The following is a 20,686-nucleotide window of genomic DNA, read 5'->3' on the forward strand; positions in this document are numbered from 1 at the left end:
GCTTTACATCACACCCACACACACACACACGTATACATATATCATCTTAATCCCTGGTGGTTTGTGGCTTCCGGCTTTTAATTCGGGTGACGGTTCAAATCTAATCCGCTTTTTCTTTTTTTTTAACAAACGTCCGTTTCTGTATTCAATCAAACAATTAACTAGAAACTAATAACCAAGACGATTAGTTTGGATTTGAAAATGTTGATCACCTCTTTACCCCCCCCCCGTTTGTGTTTTGACATTTGTATTTGTCGATTGTGCGGTGCGTGTTTTATTGACAATGTCCCGCTACGTTGGTTGCTAGTCGCTATTGTAGTTGCTCCAATTCAACGGGAAAAAAAGCCCAAAATAGGTTTTCTTTAGAGATGATGATGATGATGGTAAGGTGTGAAACGATCGGAAAGAAACAGAAACAGAAACAACAACCAAACGGTTGGCTATTTAACAGAGTCGGAACGGATCGTGCACTTCTCCGACTTCGGCAGCGGGTAACTACCGGGGCAGTCGAGCCGGACTCGAAGGCTCGTCGTCGGGCCTAGCGCACCGGAGCGGCGGCGGTGGTGATCCGGCCAGCAGTAGCGGTGGTGGTGGCAACCCTGGTGGTGGTGGTAGTGGTGGTGGTCCTTCTTCGGCTTCTTCTTCCAGTGGCGTCGGAGGGAGCGGAATGGCGGCTGCGACGAGTCGCACCACCCGTCCGGATTGCGTCCGCCGGTCCAAGTCTCAAGGTACAGGTTCGCATCACAGCTACCGCGATCGCTTGGTGCGCAAAATGGCCTTCAATTCCTCTTGCCCGGCTAACGCTAAAGAGGAGGAGGGCGGCGGCAATGTGACTAGTTTGATTTACGGCGCTCCTCCTCTTCCTCCTCCTCACTTTCAATGGGGGTTTGAATCAGTGGATCATTACTGCGGACACAACAACGGCAAGTTGCTGGATCACGGAGGCAGGGACGAGCCGGCACAGCAGCAGCCGGCCACTCGCCGCAGCCTGCTCCTGCTACATCATCGACACCAATCGCAATCGGCCAACTACACCAGTTTTGGTACTAACGTCACCTAAGCACACACGCAAACACACACATATTACACATCTATATATTTAACACAAAATTTATGCAATCAACCAAACAAAAAAAGAAACTCTCTTGGACATTTCTCTATTTCTCTTTGAACTTACTTTCAAATCATTAACAAAACCAAATTTTTAATTATTCAAATTTCGTCAGATCTTTTTTTTTATTATTATTTGTTCTTCTTCTCAAACAGGAACACTACTTACCAAAAAAATCACATAATTATTAGTTTTTCTTTTTGATTTGAAATTTCTTGATTAAAATCACTTATTGAGTTGTTCACTAGTAATATCACACACTTAACAATTGGTCATTATTTTCCTCTCTCTCTCTCTCTCTCTCATTCTACATTCTCTCTCTCTCATTCTCCAAAAGCTCTCTCTATGAGTACTTGATCACTGTCACCAAATTTTTCGAACCCCCTTTTTTTTCAAAAACAAATAACGTCGTTCACACTATTAAGTTATTTCTCTCTCTCTCTCTCACTCTTTTTCTGGCCGATTTTTTGCTGGCCGTCTTCGTCGTCGTCCGAGACCCCCTCCCTTTGGCCTTTCCATCCGTCCTATAAATCACCTTGTCCAGTTGTCCTTGATATCATTCCCTGAGAATCGGAAAGAAAACGCACAAAACAAAAAACTATCAAACAAATCAAAAATCCAATCGCTGCAGTCCGGTGTTGTTGGTGATGAATTTTGTCGTGATGGCCCCAATTCAACCCCCCCTCCCCCCACCCCTTTTTTTTGCACGTAACTCGCAGCACTGACCCTCCCACTTGCCCCCCTTTAGTTATGTTTTTTTATTGTTACTTTTCTTTTTCCCTGGGCATTGTTTTTCACAAATCCATATTCCACACATATAAATTATAGCTTTTCCCCCCACCCGCCACGTAATGCATGGGGCGCCCGTCAGGTTCATCAGATTCGAAATGATTTGGCGCAGGGCTATTTTCTACTACGACTACTACTACTACGATACTACGACTACAAATGGAAGAAACAACGACAAAAATGAATGTGCAGGGCCAAATCCATTTGTTTCTTGATTTATTTCTCTCTCCAATTTCTGTTGAGTTGGAAGACAAATCTGATTTCGTTCTTTGACTCGATGTGAGACGCGTTTGACGTCGGCCGAAAGAAGCGCTCGCGCCCAGAATCCTCTACAGCGGCGACAAGAAAATTTTCCCCATCAATTTTTAAGAGAGAAAGAGAAAGACAAAAACAAAAAATGTCAAGAAAAACCAAAAAAAAAGAGAATGAAAAATCAAAACAAAAAAAAAAAGAAATCGATAAAATTTTTCTTTTTTATTTCAAATCTGAAACATGGGTGACGCTACTGCCTCAAACTGCGTGTCGTATATATCAAATACCGATCCTTGTACATATATATTCTATATATATATATAACCACACACACATAGTGTATACGTAGTATTTATTCTTTTCGGGTTTACCCAAGTGGCTCGCCTACGCCCTTTTTCCCCCCTCTGCATTGGGGCTCATTTCCATCACAGATTTAGGGTGTTGGTTTATTTTTCATACCGCTTCTTCTTTCATCTATATATTATATATTTACTCGTTTTTTTTTTATTTATTGACTCGTTCAAGCTTTTAAAAAAATGAAACAAAAGTTATTTTATTTATTTTTTTTTCATTTTTCTACTTTATTGCCATCGTGGACCTTATTTCTTATTTTTTTTTATTTTTATTTTTTTAAACATCATACCGGATGTTCTGACTGTTGTTGGCGGCTCTATTTTTCTGTACATATTATAGTCATAGCCATCCCTATTTACATAACATATACTATGTCGTTCTTCTTTTTTAAAAAAATTTTCGCTCTCTTCTTTTATCTGTCCTATCGCTTGGGAATTTTTCTTCGCCATTTCATTAGAAGATGGAAAATGTGGAAATGAGCACCAATTACGACGGGGTTAAGTAGTTGGATAGAAAGTATATTTAAACATTAGCTGAATTGTCGTTCGAATTCAAAGAAAAACCATTTTTGAAAAGCTTTCTCGGTCGCTCTAACAAACGTATTTTTGCCTGCTGGCCTACCTAGTCATAGAAAAAACCTGTCAAAATCTAAAAACCGACTGTCGTAACTATTTACGTCGAGTTGAAATTGCTTTCATTCAATCAAAAAAAACCTTGACACGCACTTACAAAAAAAAAACCCTTATTGGAATGGGCTTGCATTTGTCGCATGCTGATTGATTGTTGACCGCGCCTTATTTTTGTGTTGAATTGATTTCGGGCTGATGTTGAAATGATTCCGAGTTGTGTTTTCCTTAACTGCCTTCTTCTTGACGTATGAAATCGACAGACAAATTTCATGCTCATGATGTCCTTCTTTCTTTTCTAACTTGTGTCATATCAATGTGTTCTCTTCGTTGCCGTTTGAACTGTTGTGTCAACCGAGATTCCTTTTGTTTCTTTCTATCTATCTTTCTGTCTTCTCTTCTTCACATAACAATTCCATCTTCTCTTCGACTTGTCGCTCGGCTGTGTCACGTGCCAGAAATATCACGAACTTGCGGTTTCATTTTAGACAAATCGGACACGGCGTTCACGCGATCCAGGAGTTCCAGCACTTCCAGTTTGGAGAATCATCCGAACGAGGCCGTCACCACTCTCACTTTCGCCGACACCTTGGCTCGCAAATTAGGTCTATTTTCAAATTCGATTCGATTATTTGTTCCGATCCTGAATTATTAACCAATATTTCTTAAACTTTTAGACACGGCCGTTTCGGCTTCCTTGTGGGTCGGTACTAGCCAGGGTTCCGTTTTGGTGATCGTGATCAATTTGGCCGCACCGGGAGAACCTCGCCTTACTCAACCGGTTATGGTTTCGCCTAGTGGTAAGTTTGACTAGTCAAAAAATTAAACGAATCAAAGTGTTTTCTAAATGAATTTGTGGGGACCAAATAGGGAGCATCTTCCGAGTCAAAGGCTCTATGCTTTGCGTGGCTTTCATTGAACCCTCTGGCAGCCTCATCTCGAACCCGAGTGAACCGTGGCGGGACGAGACCAAAGAGGCTCGCGATCAACCGGCGCGGACCGGCGCCGCTGGCGGCGTTGGCAACGACGCCCTTTCTAGCGACGACCAGTACACGGTGATGGTCTCGGAGAAGCAGGCACGCGTCGTCTCTCTACCGTCGCAGACCTGTCTCTATCGCGTCAACCTGGCGCCGGCCGAAGGCGCCTTCGCCGTCACAGCCAACGTCGTTAGTCTTAAAGGTGACCCCCATTCATTTCATTATTTTTCTTCGATTTTTTCTAAACGACTTTATTGTTTTGCTGGGCGAGAGTAGATGGTCCGTGTTTGGCCACGTTCTTATCCAATGGCCATATCCAAGTCTTCAGCTTGCCCAGCCTTCGACCGCTGATGGATGTCGAGTTCACTCCGTTGGTCGAGCTGAAGTATTTCTTCCTTTATTTATCGATTAGATTACATCATCTCCTAACCGTTTTTTTCTGATTGTTTTTATGTTCAGCTTCCAAACGAGTCGGCAGAATTTGGTGGATCCCATGTTGAACATTTGGGCGCAACAGCAGACGTCCGTCAACGAGGATTCCGTCAAGTGAGCGAATCGATTACAGCGGAATAATTTCACGTTGTTAAATGTTAATTTTTTTGATTGGCTTAACAGGATCGCTAGGAACTTTCGTTTCACATCACACGGTCACGGCATGTACTTGTGTTCTCCCTCGGAAATGGAAAAGTTTACCATCTCTTCGGCATTTGCGTAATTATTTCGCTTGATGAATTCGCTTTCCCAGAGCTTATTAGCAAATTCATAAAAACGAACGTGTTAATTACTTTTTCGGCTTTAGATCGACTCTCGGGGATTTAATGGGCGAGATGTTCATGCCGTGTGAAATGCCCGAGCCGCCCAAAGAAGGATTCTTCAAAGGTCTTTTCGGCGGAGGTGTCCGTCCGCTGGACCGAGAAGAACTCTGTACGTTTTTCCCAAATTGAAATTTCATCTTCGAATCTCATTTCATTTCCATAATTTTCTTTTTTTCTTTTGACAATTCCAGTTGGTGAGTCAACGGGCAAAGCCGGTCGAGGCGTTGCTCGCCACATCCCTGGACCAGCGGCCAACCTGGAGACGTTGACTTACAAGGCCGGCAGCGTCGCGGCCGAGGTGCAGAAGACGCGCCAGGCGCTCAACGAGCGTGGCGACAAGTTGGGCATGCTGGAAGATCGCACTCAAAGGATGGCCAACGAGGCCGAAAATTTCTCGAACGCTGCCCATCAATTAATGGTCCGCTGCCGCGAAAGGAAATGGTATCAATTGTAATAGGAGACTGGAAGAACGAAAGAAAAGAAAAGAAAATAAGGTGGGCGCGGACGCAGCCTGGAGATGAAGGAAATGAAAGCGACAAATCACGGCTCCTAAAGAAAAACGGACATCTCCATCGCACACACGGTCATCATTTTCTGTCAAGCTGGACAATACTTCTTTTATTTCGGGTTGTTTCCATTTCTTTCCATCTCTTTCTTCTACCTCTTTCGCTTTCTAAAAAATCCCCCTCGAGATTGGGTTTTACCTTTTTGTTTTTGTAAAATGTAAAAGTTGAAAATTTCCATTCGAAATTTTGTTCGGGGAAAAGTCTTTTAGGAACAAAAAAAAAAGAAAAATCAACTAATCTGCGTCTATTGTCATTGATGACAACCCGCTTTTGCCACCTCTCGTGAAACTTCTTTGGTCCTGTCATTTGCCCCCCTTGTTGCGGAAACTAAACGCGATATTACCACCCCACCACTCACAACAAAATATAATAATCTCTTAATCTATTAACAGGACAGGAAAAAAGAAAAGCATCCCGGTTTTTTCTTTTAGTTTCTCCTCTCTCTTTCTCACCTTCAAGTAAAAAAAAAAAAAAATTATGATGAGTACTTCTTCCAATGCAAATGTGGCGATAGTTATAACCTTTTTGTTATGTTGTTGTTCCGGTCGGTCTCTTATATAATTGAAACACTAAAAGGAGGGGGAAAAATTAAACTGGAAGAAGCAAAAAAAAAAAAATAATAAAAATAAAACCAAATTCTATTTATACATATAGACTTTAGATGACTTGATACGTTATTCCCCCCCCCCTCCTTTTCCCATTATGTATCGATTTGTTAGAGAGAGGAAGGAAAGAAAAAAAAAGAAAAGAAAAGATGACCCCCCAACAAAACAAATCTCTTTTGATTCCATCGGCACAATAACCTTCCATTCGTTGACTGATATAATATAAATATATATTACATGCTCGTGTGTTGTATTCTAGGCAAGACCCCTCCTCCCTTTTGGCTAACCTCCCATCCCATTAACTGGCGTACACACCAAAAAAAAATGTACGGGATCCATTAGAAGTTTTGGGTATTTTTTGTTTGTTTGTTTGTTTGTTGGTTGGTTGAGTTGATTTTCCGCTATCCGCGCCGGGTGGTGGGAAAAGGCAACACTTTATTGGGATCGTGTATACTCTTGTTGTTGTTGATTTGTTTCCCCCCCCTTTTATCCTTCATTTGATTTGTTTACGTTCCTCTCTCTCTCTCTCCCCCCCCAAAAAACAATCCCGTAACTCGGTTAACCTCCTCCCATTTGTTGGCACACGCTCGGGAGTTTATATTGGAAGTACTTTTTTTGGCGCTAGTCTCTACTCTCTCTACTCTTTCTCTTTCTTACTCTTGTCTCTCCATCAGTCCGATCGGCCCAAAATGGAGCGCCGATCGCATTGTTGTTGTCTCTCTTCCTTCCTGACATCCTCTGTCTCCCTCATCTTTTAACTGCTGTCACACCAGAGACTTAATTGAATGTAGCAGGTCATAACAAAAAACTGATGGGTTGTTCAAATTTTTCCTTGTTTCTAGAAACTTTATAGCGTGTTTAATAAAACGGAGAAAATCTTCACATCATCATCGCTAATAATAACAAAACTAACACGCACACGCACAGACATGACATAAGATTTAAAGCGAATTATTGGATTTGATCGAATGACATCAAATGCGATCGGGAGCACATTTTTTAATATCGGGAGCAGCACGATTTTGAACGCTTATCGCACAGAGACACGTATACAGTATAATAATCATGAAAACGGGATTAGTTTTGCCATTTAACTTTTGTGTGATCCGCTTATTTTGGTTTGACTAAGGACTAATGACATTGCTTGGAAAATATTTAAAGATGAATGCGAATTGAAAGCAGAAATGAGGTAGCAAAGGACGACACTAATTCAACAAAAGATAACAAAACTGAAATGAGAAAAGAAAAGATAAAAAAGAGTTTTGAAATACAACGTGTCTCCCGGAATACCAAGCTCTTATTCCCCCCAAAGTGAATAACTCGATCAAACGAAGAATTAACACGAACGAATTTGGCTGACGTAGGGCTCGATAGAGTCGAGCCTGCGCCTTTTGCTGACGCTCACCGTGAGGTGCTCGAAGATTTCCAGCAGCTCTGAGGTGATTTCGCTCGTGTCTGCTTCGCCTACGCCTTCGCTCAACTTGTTCGATTGAAATTGCTGGTGGATCGGCAAGCCATCCGGATCGGCGAGTTCGCTTTCGTCCATCACGCCGGGACGTTTCCGTTTGGCTGCCAGTCTCTTGGCGTTAGTCACATTGGAATCACGTCTCACCACACTTCGTTGTCTGACAGGAGCTCCAACTCTCAAAGGATCGGGACATTCATTGTCGTTATTTGTCGTGACGTCAGCCGGTTGTTGGAAAACCTTCCGGAGACGCGTCAACGCCTTCTTGAAGTGACGCTGAATGCGGACCATCCGGCCGGGGCGCTCGGGGGATGAGTCCGGCTCTTCAAAAGGTACGCTAGGCTGGGCAATCATTTCTTCCACTGTGTCGGACGACGTGCTCTTTCGCCGAGTGATTTCCGCGCTGAGATTCAACCACAATTCATCGTGGTGGGTGGAAAGTGGTTGGATGATGGACTGAGTCGGGTTGAAGTCAACTTTCTTTTTCGGCAAACCAATCAGAGGCAAGTAACCTGCAATCATTTTTATTTTTTATTTTAATATCCACAATTTACGCTGATTCATCGCACAAAATGTTAGATTGGATTATCTTTATCTGTAGTTTACCCTACGATCTATTGTTGGATTTCGGTTATCTTATCAACGAGTTATCAAATGCACCCCACAGTTGGCGGGTGACGCAAGTTTCAATTTCCAGATCGCCAGAATATCGTAAAAATATTTTTTTTAAAAGACAAACATAAAAACATAATTTTGTTTTTTATGTTTCAGTGGGAGAAAAAAGCAAACATTTGCTTCGAAAGCGATATGCCTCTTGTCAAATGTGACATGTCAAATGACATTGTTGACTCACAATGTTTAGTGAACTTGCTGTCAAAACTGAAATACTAATGAGCTGTCAACAAAAGAATGCACCGACAGATAAAGATAATTGAATTGCGACGCCCGACAATGAATACTTAATGCTCTATTCGGTAGATCAGTAAAAAAAAAAGCACTTATTTACTTGTGGTTCCAGTGGAAATGGCGGTCAATCGGTTATCGTCCACTTGCAATTCCAACGAGTTTTCTGTTGCTGCCCTTGTGTAATATGCTCGTCGAGGTCTTGGAGAGAACCCTGTTCGCAATCTAGTCGCCATGTTGAAGTGCTCTCTGTTGATTGCTTTGATTTCCATGTACACGAGAGAGGTTTCTGTCAAAAAATGGGAACACTAATTGTAGAGTGGTGCCACACTAACAATGCGACGCGTACGCTTCGGAATAATGTCGTTCCAAGAATGATGAGAAAAGATGCGCGCGCCAAAGTCTCTCTTGTTATCGTGTTTCACGCCTGCAGGGACTTCAATAACGCAAGATCGTTGAAGCGCGTAGGAGTTGGTTAAAAATGCCCGTTAGCCATCAGCTGCTCACGAACACTCGAGCTCTATACGGTTGGACTTTTTTAATCTGCGATGGCAACGCTTATTTATATATCTAGGTGTGTTGATTCGCACCAGGCACCGTTATCTCATATATGGCTCTGCTGATTTGATATAGGGGTTGAGGGGTAATAGATTACATTGTCCCAGTTTTATTCACTTATACGAATATATGTGCGCAATTATTTTATCAGCTGTTTGTATGGAATTTTTTTTTATTTTGTCGTGGCTGGCGTTTGTAGCACAACGACTCTTATATAAACTTATAATTGCGGTCAACATTTTTCTCGTTTCTTAAGCAAAACAAGTATTTAATATGCGGCTTTTTATTTCCAACGGGACTTGTAACATTCCAACGGTATAATATGGTTTTTAACCTTGAATTCTTCATGGGAAGTAGTCGACAAGCAATATTGCAGGATGCAGCTAGGCAAATCTTATGACGTAATAATTATCAAGTATCAAATAAGCGATAACGAAAACCACGGACAATTAATATCGTTGTTATGTGGACTAAAAATAAAATACTAAATGAGAAACCATCAGCATATTTTTGATCGCCATATCTATAATAAGAAGAATATGCACCGCCAAAGAAGAAAAATGTTTTGAACACGGAAAACCAAAACAAGACTCAATAACCCCAATCATCTTCACACAGCAAAGACTTGGCAAATACCATCTGCAAGAGGCATGTATGTAATCGATATAGTTTTCAAACCCAATGCCCCCAAGATTTGCTAGTCGCCAACGTTTGTTCATGACATTCAATGTCACGAAATCGTGAAAAACGATCGCAAATAAGAAAAACAACTTGGAACGAATTTAAACAAAGTAGGCTAGAGTTGGAATCAAGGTTGGAATAGTCACGAGATGACGTGGAATATTTTTTTGAAAGGCTAAACTCGGTGCAAATCATAGACGTCATCCTAAATGCGTGTTTGCTGATATTGCCAGAGTGCGCAAAACGAATTATGCTTGCACAGCGCTTGTGGGCTGGTCAGTTTTCCTTTATTAGTCATCGAGCGAACTGCTCGATTGGTCAGTGGAATTCACTCCAGTGCAAAACAAATAGTTGATAGCAGACGATGGCTGGATGGTTTTAAAAAAGGACTGAAGGCCGATGACCTTCAATATTGGTCTCATGACGTTAGTTGGAGTTGGCATTAGATTTCTAATGCCATTTCTGGCTTCTTTTTTAGTCCAAACTTTTCCATGGCTTCGCGAGTAAAAACTAACGTCGCAAAGTCGTTTCTTTTGCGCATAGCTTAATAGGTCCTGCTGTAAATTTCATTCCAGTCGGGTTTACTGTGCTGTACTGTTGTTCATCTCGTTTTTTGCCGCCCTTCGCCTCTATCGAAACCGACGGTCGCTTTTGCCTTATCAAACCTTGTGTGGTTTAGGGAGATAATCGGCCGTCCGTGATTTCGTCAGTTGAGTGGTTATAGAATGAGAGTAGGACTGATTTGGATTTTAGTTACTCACACAACTGTTTATCTCATCACCTAGAGCTAAAGTGCTTTGAGTAATGACAATAAGTCAACATTTAATTTATTTTTCTTCCTCTGTTTACGACTAACTTAATGCTTTTATTCTCACTGTAGACACCCCAGTTATTAGAGAAGAAATGGATGTTCCTAAGCAGAGAAATAAAGCTGTGACAAAAGTGTGCTTTGAAAGTTCGGAAAGCTTTGACAGTTCTTCTGTCTCAGACGATGAGCTTGATTCCACCTTCAACAAATATTCCTGCACACCTCCTAGCCGGCAGAACATTAAAGGAATGCAAAAAAGAAGGGAGCTGAGGATACTGAACTCACCCAAACTGTCACTGGAAAAATTAGAAAATGATAAAAAGGACAAAACAACAACACATAAGTGGCAACAAAGAGAAACAAGCAGACAACGAGGTTCTGAAAGAAAAATGAAGTGGATTACAACTTCCAGTAATGGAGGGACCTTAAATACAGGAGAAACCATGTCAGTGGATGGCTATGCAAGTGAGGACGAAGCAAATTCTGATGTCAATGCTCCAAGCAACCAGGGAATTAAGGTAAGGTTGACCAAGTCTTTGAAATCAACTTCAGAATTTTGAATTATCAATTTTTCGTTTCAAATCAAGGTTGAAAGCCGAAATCGTTTCATGAGCCTGTGTTCCCGCTTGATCAAATTGCCGCGCAAAGTGAAAAGAACCGATTCTCTCCTCGCAAGCAAGCAGATCATATCTTGCCAAAATCGAGCAGAATTTCAAAATTATTTTACGGATCTTATGAAATCGTCAGGGAATATCGAAAAAACCAATAATCACGAAACCCAAGAAAGGAGTGAAGAAGAACTTTTGTGGCAGAGTGAATTAAAAGGTAAGCCATTTTTTTTAAAATAATTGTAGAAACTGTTCTATTACCTGCTAATGACTCAATAATTTTGAATGACGTTGGGCTTCACAGATCTTTTGTGGTTGGAACTACAAGCTTGGATATCTGACAGAACCCCACAAGAACAAGACAGCTATCTTTATGTCCAGCGCAAGAAAATTCCAGACATTTTGAACAGAATAATGGAGTACCGGTTCGAGCCTTTTTACGCTCCTTCGTCAGAGTGTTCGCAGTTTAGTGGAGCCTCATCGCTTCACGAAGCAGTAACGCCCATTATTCTCATCCTAGTTTTACACAGTTTAATTAGTTCTCGTAAATAATCACTGCGGATTTTCCTTCATGTAGTTGGGATGCCCCGGGTGTTTGGACGCGTTCTGTGAGATGTGCTCTCTCAACCAAAGCAAAGCCTTATACGAAATTTCGACGCTATTAAAAGAGCTGGAAAACGTGGAAGAGCTCTACCCTTCTGGTCGCGCGCTCGGCATTGATTATCCTCTATACAGTAGCAACGAGTTTAATGATCGGATCAAAGCAATCGTCTGCTGGTACAACGTGACTTGTTTGCTACAACTGAAAATCGATATTATCGGTCACATGCTTGTATCACTTGGCTCCAAAGGGCTTCCTTGGCCCACATGGCCGCCTTGGCCAATCAACGATGGTATGTATCGGGCTTCTTCATGCTGAAACATTTTCGCATCCTGACGTCCTTTTCCCAATCACTTCCTGCTTTTTTTTAGAAGAACGCGATGGTGAAGAAATCAATACCGACAGGGAAAAAGCTAATCCAGAGTTAAATAGTTATACATCTACCTGTTCCGATATGCCAAGCCCGCCGATACTTTTAAATAAAACTAAAGTGCTCAGGAGAGAGAAATCGCGCGTTCAATTCTTCATTGAGAATGATCCTCCAACCGCCAATCGTCCTAATGACCGACAACGATTGGAGGACAGCCCAACGGAATCTTGGAAGAGCGAATATTCTGGAACTGATTTGCGTCAGTTAAAATTACATTCACTAGAAATTTTATTTTGTTAAATTGATCTTGACCATTTATTTTTTATTACAGCTGAAGCGGATGCTGAGTTAAAACATCTATTCGTTAAGGAACCCCATCTTCAAAGGGACGAGGAAATTGATAATCCTTCCAAACCAGAAACTTTGCGCCTGGATAGTTATAGCGCAGCATCTGAATCGGATTTAGAATGCTGTAGATCTGGAGGCTTAGAAACCCCAGACGGCCGTTTGCTATACCGACATTACATTGAAAGAGCTCTGAAGAATAAAGGATTGCGAAAAATGCTCCGGTATGTAACATTTTCGTTTTCATACAAAACATTCCTTTGTTTTAATGACGGCATATGCTTTCGGTTTTAGTTGGATTGTTATCATCCATCGTGTCGGTATGGTGAGAGCAAAAGAATCGCTATTGAAACCAGATCAGTACAAGGGAAGCAGTTGTTCGTCCTCGCCTTACTTGTATGAAGATTCAGGACAACTGGGTGGTGATTGCCGTCCGAATACACCGGAACTTACAGAACTCCGTCGTTACGGAGCTTGGTCTGTAGAGATCCAGTCGTTGAAATTGCCCCAGTACCGAACGCTGTACCTCTTCCTTTGTCGAATGCCAATGGATGTAATTAGGGAATCTTTATGCATTCGCTTGGAGCAAAAACCAGCTGAGCCGTCGGCCCTTAGTATTCGTCAATTGATGCAAGAGTTTAAGGTTTGCCTACTGTTGCCAACATATTGCCATTGATTTTGCATTATTTTTGTGATAATTACAGGAAGGATTGAAAGTCGGAGTAATTTGCAAGCAAAAGTATCGCAGAGACGTGCATTCCGTTGTCCCCACTGATTACGACGTGACGCTACACAGTGCCCTAGAAAAGGAGTTTAATGAGATACTCAAATTGACGTTAAGTGTGAGTTTAAAAATAGAAAAGATGTGCATTATTATTTACGTAAAATAATTGTGAATTTGTCTGATAGGCTTATCTAGATTATTTAAAGCGATGGGTGTGCATGGGATCGCCAACAAGTTCAATACAGAAAAATATTTTGGAGTCGGAATGGAATTTCACACGATCAGTGTGTTCGGAAATCCCCGGTGGCGAGATGCTGGCCGGAAACGCATTCTGTGCAATAGCTTCATCCATGTTAAGTTCAACTGGTAGATACCTTCGTGAGGGAATCAACCGACGGATGGAATTTCAATCAGACACCAGTGGGTCTGATAATGAAGAGCGATCAGAAAAGTATGCAATCTTGATTAACCTATTCGAATGGTGTTGCTCATGTTCTCTTAATCTTTAAGGGATATGGCACTTACTATACTTCGGCGCATTCAGCGAGTCTTATCAGAAGCTCGTGATCAGTGCCTAAAAGCAGTTTCTGTTACCAAAATGATTCGAAGAGACTTGGAAGTAGCCGCCGAATTCGATATCAGTGTGCCACTCCCGGAACTCCTCCACCGACTCGCTATTACCGGCCACATACTTGTCGTTTTACCGCATAATGACAATTATGTGGTTTTCGTTCCAAGTATGTAGAATCTCGTGGGATCTTAAATTTCGCTTTTCCCCATTTTTTTTTTTTTTCTTTTTTACGAATCAAAACTCTATGGTTATTATTATTATTATTATTTCAGAAAGTCTCCGAAGTCATAGAGAGTACTTGCATTGTCTCCTGGATCTCTCCTCTCGTTCAGAACCACCTCCACCGTCCAGCGACAGTAAAGAAGAATCACTTCCCAATTATTCCCAAAGTAGCGAAGATGATGCAGGTATGTGATAGTCTTGCAAAAATGACCCTAAACAACCATTGATTCATTTGTTTTGTTAGAGAACGAGGGCTACATGATACTACTTCAAACGCAAACTGCCGATGGAGAAACTATTGAAACTTTATGGAAGGGTGAAACAGTTCGCATTCGTGTACGCTTTCTTAATTTCATGCTGCATATGCGATTGAATATTTAAATTCTCGTTTATATTTTAGACGCTGCGAGACGATGCAATCCTCCGTTCTCATGTTCAGCGCGAAGTTTTGCTCTTAATTGTTTTCAACGCCATTCATCTATCAGCCAGGCGTCGTGAAGTACAAGAGTCTCTTGGTCCAGGTCTTGAATTACGCTACGAAAATAGGCCGTCCAACTATGTGGTTGCTGAATCTCTCCTTCAGCTCAAGGTACAGTGTTAGTAGAAAATTGATTTCATTAGTGTTTGTATAGTTAATGTTTTAATGTTTTATTTTTCTAGAATGAGGTGATCTGCTTAAGCCAAACCATCATTGAATCTATCGAAGAAGTGGTGAATAAGTGCAGTGTCCAACATCTAAACGTACATCTTCTAGACCCGCTGGAGCAGGCTCCACTGATAAGTCGTTGGAAAGAAGTGGTCCGCCATTGCTTCAAACTGGGCTTTGAATTTAACAAAGACGTACTACGTCTTGTTTCTGGCAAGCCTAACGTTGAGCTAGCCCTCAACGTAGTCAAACTAGCCAATCTGTGGATGAACTTTACCGTGAAGTACAGCGAACGCGGTCGTGGTCTCAGACCCAAATGGGCTACTCAGGTATATTGCAAATAATTGTCTTTGCATTAAAAATAACCAAAACTCCTAACCTTTTACATATTTTGGAAAAGGGGTTAGAATTTCTCGTTACGGCCTGCGAGTCGGACATAACTTGTCATCTCCCCGACGAAGAATTTTGCAGAATGAAAGAGTCGATTAGTCAATGTGTTCATCACATCATCGGATCACTAGATCAAAGTTCTAAATTGCAAACTTCTTCTCCAGTCGTCCGCCGATTTTCAAAAAATTCTAGTATGTCCCTTTTTTTTTAACCAAGGTAATCTCAATGCTAATAACCGACATTTTTTTCTCCTCCGTAGTGCCCGTCTTCCCGAGTAGTTTATCAGCAGAAACTCTTTCTCCTTTGAAAAGCCCGATGAGTTCAAGAAAGACGTCTCTTCAGTTTTCCAATGACGAACGACTTTCGAATTCGCTGCCTACTCTACCTCGACGGGATTCTGGTAATCGATTTTTGAGTTACGGTAGAATCGTGAATATCAATCTGTAATCGAATTCATTATGTAGCCGGAGATGTTTTGCCGTGGAAGGACCGTGTCTGCCGCTCTGTGCTTTTGATTGAATCACAGCGCGATGCTTCATTGGAGGAGGCTACATTGATTGGTCGCGTAGCCCGTCAAACCAAAGAAGCGAAATGGCATATCCGGCTCAAAAGCGTCCAGTTTTCTTGGCAACGTGGAGTCAAAATAGGTAAGAAAAGCTACTGATATTATAGTACCCATTGAAACACGTTTTGGCCTTTTTGGTACTGGTGCGTCTGTGTATTATTGTGTCAAAATGGGTTTCCCAGTTGGGTTTATAAGTCGGAAGACCAGGAAGAATAGTCGTCTCACGTTGTCCACCTGGGCCAGCCGGTTGGCAGTTAGTTGTAAAGCTTCTGTTTCTGCGTCAGATATATATATGTATATTTTTTTTCCGATCACTCCATCTCCTTTTTCTTCTTTGGCTTCTGGCTTTGTTGATTCGGTAACTTTGGACCGAAAGTAGGTCGTCCCTGGTTACCAGGTGGAGCCGGTACTTGTGGAGATCGAGGCTTAACTGTAGTTCCGCCCGGTTGTGCACTTAGCACAACCGCATTGAAAAAGGGTCGAATCATAATTCTAGACTTCATTAAAGAGTATTGAGGCCCCTGGTAATCGTACCAGTACATCCCCTTGTATTCAAATTCTTGAGGTACGGGGCCGTTCAGATATTGCCCGTTTAAGTTGCTGAAAAAAACAAACAGGAGAATTAACAAACCAATATTTGTTTCATTTAAGACGAAAAATACCTTGTATCGCATCCTCGATACCACCAACCTCCAGTGTGATCGCGAGCACAGTTTCCGTCTAACCATTGATCCTGATCGTTGTCTGCGGTAGAGAACTTCATGGATGTATGGTACGAGAGGGAATCACCCGCGTCACCCTCGTAGGTTCCCAGTAGGCGAATGTCGTAACCTTCAGCATCAGACCCAATAGCAAAAGCGGTGTAGTGGGCAGTGGCTTGATTCAGACCGAAATCTGTCAGTTCGATTAAGAGCTCGTAGACCTGAAAGAAAATCGCTAATGAAATGAACAGACTCCCCAAAGTTTGCAATTTAATCTCACTCCTTGATTCGTAATCATGTGGATTTTTTCGAGACCCAGCCAGAATTCGGTGGCCATATTGCCAAATCCTTGTTTGTAATCATTCCAGCCCCGTAGAAAATTAATTGAACCATCAAAGCGATTTTGAATAACCTATTAGACAAGCAGATATGGGAAACTATTACAACTGTTTTTGATCAATAGCCTTACCGTCCATCCTCCTCCGCGAGTTTCCATGTCACATTGAACAAAAAAGGGTGCAGAAGAAGATAATGGTTGAATCCGCTGGATTCCCGACATAAGGTGGCGCCCACCTTTATTAAGCGCATCGTGACAATCACGCGGTAAACTTGGTCGTTCTGTGGAGAGGTTAATAAAGGACCTCAATTATTAGTGTCTGGCAAAAGTTAATCAGTTTAATCTACCGGAAGGACAAGCGCCAGGTTGTATGAAATGTGAAAGAGTCCTGGCCGGTGTGGAATCTTGGCTCTTTAGTGCAGTAATTCCACGATGCAGATCTTGTTTTGTAGCGAAATCATCGCTCCGTTTTTCGACAATTCTAACAGAAATTCAATTGAATGTCAGTCGCTTCTGCTTCTTTTTTGTTCGCTATTCTAAAACAATTACTTGGTCAGGTTGGCCATAACACTGACGTTCTTGCTGATAAGTAACAGTTCATCCCGTAGGTTATTTGTTGTCGTTCTAAGACTGTTCATTCCAGCCAAGAGTACTTGAAGACGGGGAGCTGGAACGTCACTTTCCGTCACTGTTAGTTGCATAGGGTTATTTAAACAACATTTAATAATTCAAAGTAGCGATTTTTTTTTGTCTTTTTACTTCTTGCCGGGGCTTGGGCTCCACCAGATTGTGTTATGATGTGTTTGAGCTCAGCCTGACCGGTACGAATAGCAACTGACTCGTCTCGCACCACATCTAGTAGAGTTTCAATTCGTCCAACATCGCTCTCTAATTGTTGCAGCCGCCTCGAAGTGTCGGCGGCCAGGTTGCGCACCGAGTCTCCGCGTTCTTGCATTTGTACTTCCACACGCGTTAAACTAATTGAAGATAAAAAAAAAAGCTGTTATTGGTTTTGATGGATCTTATTAGATCCAAAGGACTGACCGGTAGTCAATTCCCTCTAGTTTGCGCAGTGTCTGAATTTGTAGCGATTCCATCGATGACAGCCTCTCTGTGATTCGCTGAAGGTGAGCCATGAGACGACCGCTGGTCAAGGGTGGGCCGCTCTCATCCGAAGTCTGACAACCATTCAATACTCCGTTAGCTTGATTTTTAATGGATAACACATTCCAACGAATATACCGACGGGGTTGTGGCTGCCGGTATTGTCACCGTAGGCCAAACCAATCCTGGTTCGTGTTCAACATCGTTGAGAATACCTCCCGCTAATGTTGGACTTGGGGGAGTAGTTGAAACTCCTACTACGTTAGCTGGAAAACAGTTGTAGCATTTTTATACAATTATGTTTGGGTTATTTGAAAAATGTTACGTGCTTATTCTGGAACTCACAAGCCGGCCGTGGAGCGATCAAGTTGAAAGGCCGCGGCCTCCGCATTTCACTTGTATCCGATTCTTGACCTATCGGGTCGTCAGCTCGACCCTCTTCAGAACTGGTCCCTGAATCTTCATGTTGAGCTTCGATCCCAATGAAGTGAACACTTAACAGATACAATACCAAAGCCAAGTGTATTGCTCCGCTGCTGGTGCGACGTGCCAGCGCAGCAGAGGAGCGACCCATCTTCGGGACGGCCGTATCCAAACTAATCGCCCCTTTTCCAGTTTCGAGTTTCTATCTGCTGGTTTCGGTTGCGAGTTTCCACGCCTCGAATGTTTTGACTTGTGCCTGTCTGGCGTGCTATTTCCAGTATTTTGTATATAAGACGGTCGGTGCCAGATCGAAGGTTGTCTAGCGCATGCACGCCGTCTAGCAACCAAGGACCCAACCAGCAACGCCGGATGTTTACGTTATTTATTTATACTCATTTTCAAAATGAGAATGGGCCTAAACAACAAACGGAGACGTTAGCTTGTAGGCGGCAGAGAGAACCGAAATTGAAAATGTCCATTTATCTATTTGCGTCACCCTGACAGTTGCTCTCCACTCCGTGGAAGAGAAGCTATATTTACCAACGCGTTAAGCTAGAGACTCCTTCAAATTCAAGTTAGAAGAATTTCAATAGCTATATATTTTTTTTCTGATGGGTTTTCACAGGACAAGGACGTTTTGGCAAAGTTTACGTAGCTGTCAACAATAAAACTGGCGAATTGATGGCCATGAAAGAGATTGCATTACAGCCCAACGATCATCGGACCATTCGCAGTGTAGCGGATGAATTGCACATCTTTGAAGGCATCCATCACCCGCATCTCGTGCGTTACTACGGTTTGGAGATCCATCGAGAAGAAATGATCATATTTATGGAATTCTGTCCGGAAGGAACACTGGAGCATTTAGTTGCTTCAACTGAGACAGGTCTACCCGAAGAACTCATTCGACGTTTCACTCGACAACTTCTCGAAGCCGTCACTGTCTTACACGAAAATGGAATCGTGCATAGAGACATTAAGGGTATGTAATTAAAAACATTCGCCGTGATAAACTGGAACGTGAACTCTTATTTTATGTAAATTACTTGTTTCAGGTGCCAACATTTTTCTTACCGACGTTGGCAATTGTTTAAAATTAGGTGATTTTGGTTGTGCCGCTAAAATCAAATCGCAAACGACCATGTTTGGAGAACTGCAAGGTTTTGTTGGCACTCAAGGTAAAAGAATTTTCATTTTCATATCAACAACAACAACAAAATAACTAAATTCTAATCCAAATTTATTAGCATTCATGGCTCCGGAGGTTTTTATGCATACGATGACTGAGGGCCACGGACGCGCGGCCGACATCTGGAGTGTGGGTTGTGTGGTGATAGAAATGGCAACAGGAAAAGTAATCGAAATCAGCGAGAGTGTTTGGAAAACTCATAAAATGTTTTTCCTTTTGCACATTATAGAGGCCTTGGTATGAACTCGAATCAAATTACGCTATTATGTTCAAAGTTGGGATGGGAGAAGTACCTCCTACGCCACTTACGCTCAGTGAAGAGGGCCAAGCGTTTCTATCTCATCTTCTTCAACATGATCCGAAACAAAGAGAAAGCGCAGCTAATCTGCTTGAACACAATTTTCTAAAAGTAAGTCATTTTTAGTCATTCATCGTCAGAATCATTTTTGACCTTTCTGGTGATCATTAGGTCTATCAGGAAGACGACCCTTTATACTCTGCAGTGATTCGTCATCCGGTTTCTAGTTTATCGAAACGTTAGTCGTGCAACTGTTTAAAAAAGTTGTGATTTTGTGAACAACATAGTTCCTTGTATTGTCTATTATACATACATTCCTCCTATTATTATACTTCTCGTATATAAAATAATATTCGTTTGATTGAACGATTTCCCCCGTTAAAATAGTAGCATACGTATTTGATAGGATAATAATATAGGTAATATTACATAATGAATTTTAAAAATATATATTTCACATTTTTTCCTTTTTTAAAACTTATGAAATTGGATTTTTAATAAGCAAATCTCACATTCATATACCCTTAAGTTGTTAATGTAAAAACCACCAAAGTCACTCGGATAAATGTCACAAATCACTAAATCAGACATCCTTCGGCTTCGGGTAATTTGAAAGAAAGAGTGATTCCTACCTGATGACAGCCAATCAAAGGTTTCGTTCCACTGTAAACGAGCAGTCGAATAGGTGAGCGAGGTGTCAGAAGAGAAATACCTCGTGTTGAACACGGCATAGCATTATTCCTAATTGCATCTGCCACTCCTGATGCCATCGTCCAACGTCTGGAATCGTCGTTGTCGAACGTCGTGCGACGCCTAGGTCGCAAACGGCACCACGCAAGGTAAAGAAAACTTCCGGGTAACATACCTAAACTTCATTGGTGTTGCTTATAGCAACTCGATCTATTGAAGGTTGTTGACAAGCAGTGGCGCACTGTTATTGTACGTGTTAGCTTTGTTTTTTAAAATTCGAAATTCAGGTACCAAGTGTGATGCTGTTTATAAGCACACACACGTTAGGTATTTTAATTTAAACCTTAAGTCCTTAATGAAAAGGATATTTTTCGTTTATTGTTTTAATATCT

General features: G+C 41.8%; 4 protein-coding genes across 7 annotated transcripts in view; 2 read left to right on the forward strand and 2 right to left on the reverse strand.

The window, feature by feature from the left end:
- Window positions 1-6,971, forward strand: part of LOC124340792 (syntaxin-binding protein 5-like) — a 28,934-nt gene extending 21,963 nt beyond the window's left edge. Inside the window, exons 14-23 of one of the 3 annotated variants that reach the window (XM_046793463.1) lie at window positions 452-728; window positions 897-1,043; window positions 3,621-3,737; window positions 3,810-3,932; window positions 4,003-4,311; window positions 4,386-4,494; window positions 4,569-4,655; window positions 4,725-4,820; window positions 4,909-5,033; window positions 5,116-6,971. In XM_046793463.1, the coding sequence (XP_046649419.1) occupies window positions 452-728; window positions 897-1,043; window positions 3,621-3,737; window positions 3,810-3,932; window positions 4,003-4,311; window positions 4,386-4,494; window positions 4,569-4,655; window positions 4,725-4,820; window positions 4,909-5,033; window positions 5,116-5,378 (1,653 nt within the window). In that variant the 3' untranslated portion in view covers window positions 5,379-6,971. The remainder of the gene's footprint in view (window positions 1-451; window positions 729-896; window positions 1,044-3,620; window positions 3,738-3,809; window positions 3,933-4,002; window positions 4,312-4,385; window positions 4,495-4,568; window positions 4,656-4,724; window positions 4,821-4,908; window positions 5,034-5,115) is intronic. The other 2 variants (XM_046793464.1, XM_046793462.1) reach the window with 2 other exon arrangements.
- On the reverse strand, window positions 6,905-9,073 carry LOC124341263. Its single transcript, XM_046794285.1, has 2 exons — window positions 8,567-9,073; window positions 6,905-8,072 (listed from the first exon to the last, which is right to left on the reverse strand). The coding sequence occupies exons 1-2, from the start codon at window positions 8,733-8,735 to the stop codon at window positions 7,432-7,434; spliced, it is 810 nt and encodes a 269-aa protein (XP_046650241.1). The 5' UTR covers window positions 8,736-9,073; the 3' UTR covers window positions 6,905-7,431.
- Window positions 9,074-10,047: 974 nt separating this feature from the next.
- Window positions 10,048-20,192, forward strand: LOC124340788 (mitogen-activated protein kinase kinase kinase 4-like). 2 transcript variants are annotated; one of them, XM_046793446.1, is made up of 23 exons: window positions 10,048-10,503; window positions 10,583-11,028; window positions 11,098-11,335; window positions 11,423-11,613; window positions 11,696-12,011; window positions 12,091-12,348; window positions 12,421-12,658; window positions 12,729-13,077; window positions 13,139-13,276; window positions 13,344-13,609; window positions 13,669-13,895; window positions 14,002-14,136; window positions 14,196-14,287; window positions 14,352-14,540; window positions 14,612-14,926; window positions 14,998-15,178; window positions 15,247-15,387; window positions 15,452-15,634; window positions 18,743-19,099; window positions 19,173-19,295; window positions 19,365-19,471; window positions 19,536-19,715; window positions 19,776-20,192. In XM_046793446.1, the coding sequence occupies exons 2-23, from the start codon at window positions 10,606-10,608 to the stop codon at window positions 19,845-19,847; spliced, it is 4,719 nt and encodes a 1,572-aa protein (XP_046649402.1). In that variant the 5' UTR covers window positions 10,048-10,503; window positions 10,583-10,605; the 3' UTR covers window positions 19,848-20,192. The 2 variants fall into 2 exon arrangements, with proteins under 2 accessions (XP_046649402.1, XP_046649403.1); XM_046793447.1 differs by having other exon boundaries at window positions 12,094-12,348.
- On the reverse strand, window positions 15,684-18,369 carry LOC124340985 (fibrinogen C domain-containing protein 1-like). The gene is made up of 10 exons (XM_046793848.1): window positions 18,040-18,369; window positions 17,833-17,960; window positions 17,635-17,768; window positions 17,350-17,567; window positions 17,140-17,278; window positions 16,938-17,071; window positions 16,723-16,871; window positions 16,534-16,665; window positions 16,215-16,474; window positions 15,684-16,152 (listed from the first exon to the last, which is right to left on the reverse strand). Exons 1-10 carry the CDS (start codon window positions 18,266-18,268, stop codon window positions 15,864-15,866), a joined length of 1,812 nt encoding a protein of 603 aa, XP_046649804.1. The 5' UTR covers window positions 18,269-18,369; the 3' UTR covers window positions 15,684-15,863.
- Window positions 20,193-20,686: the final 494 nt, after the last annotated feature.

Source organism: Daphnia pulicaria, chromosome 5, assembly GCF_021234035.1.
Source record: "Daphnia pulicaria isolate SC F1-1A chromosome 5, SC_F0-13Bv2, whole genome shotgun sequence".
NCBI classification, from domain to species: domain Eukaryota; kingdom Metazoa; phylum Arthropoda; class Branchiopoda; order Diplostraca; family Daphniidae; genus Daphnia; species Daphnia pulicaria.

Excerpts from the sequence above, each read along its gene's own strand:
- LOC124341263 (XM_046794285.1), bottom strand. The coding sequence starts at position 8,735 with ATGGAAATCAAAGCAATCAACAGAGAGCACTTCAACATGGCGACTAGA. Across the intron at positions 8,073-8,566 it reads CATTTCCACTGGAACCACAA|GTTACTTGCCTCTGATTGGT; the intron begins GTAAATAAGTGC and ends AAATGATTGCAG.
- LOC124340985 (XM_046793848.1), bottom strand. The coding sequence starts at position 18,268 with ATGGGTCGCTCCTCTGCTGCGCTGGCACGTCGCACCAGCAGCGGAGCA. Across the intron at positions 17,279-17,349 it reads AGCCCAAGCCCCGGCAAGAA|TGACGGAAAGTGACGTTCCA; the intron begins GTAAAAAGACAA and ends TGCAACTAACAG. Across the intron at positions 16,475-16,533 it reads ACATGATTACGAATCAAGGA|GTCTACGAGCTCTTAATCGA; the intron begins GTGAGATTAAAT and ends ATTTTCTTTCAG.
- LOC124340788 (XM_046793446.1), top strand. The coding sequence starts at position 10,606 with ATGGATGTTCCTAAGCAGAGAAATAAAGCTGTGACAAAAGTGTGCTTT. Across the intron at positions 13,078-13,138 it reads AATTGATGCAAGAGTTTAAG|GAAGGATTGAAAGTCGGAGT; the intron begins GTTTGCCTACTG and ends TGATAATTACAG. Across the intron at positions 19,296-19,364 it reads AGGTTTTGTTGGCACTCAAG|CATTCATGGCTCCGGAGGTT; the intron begins GTAAAAGAATTT and ends CAAATTTATTAG.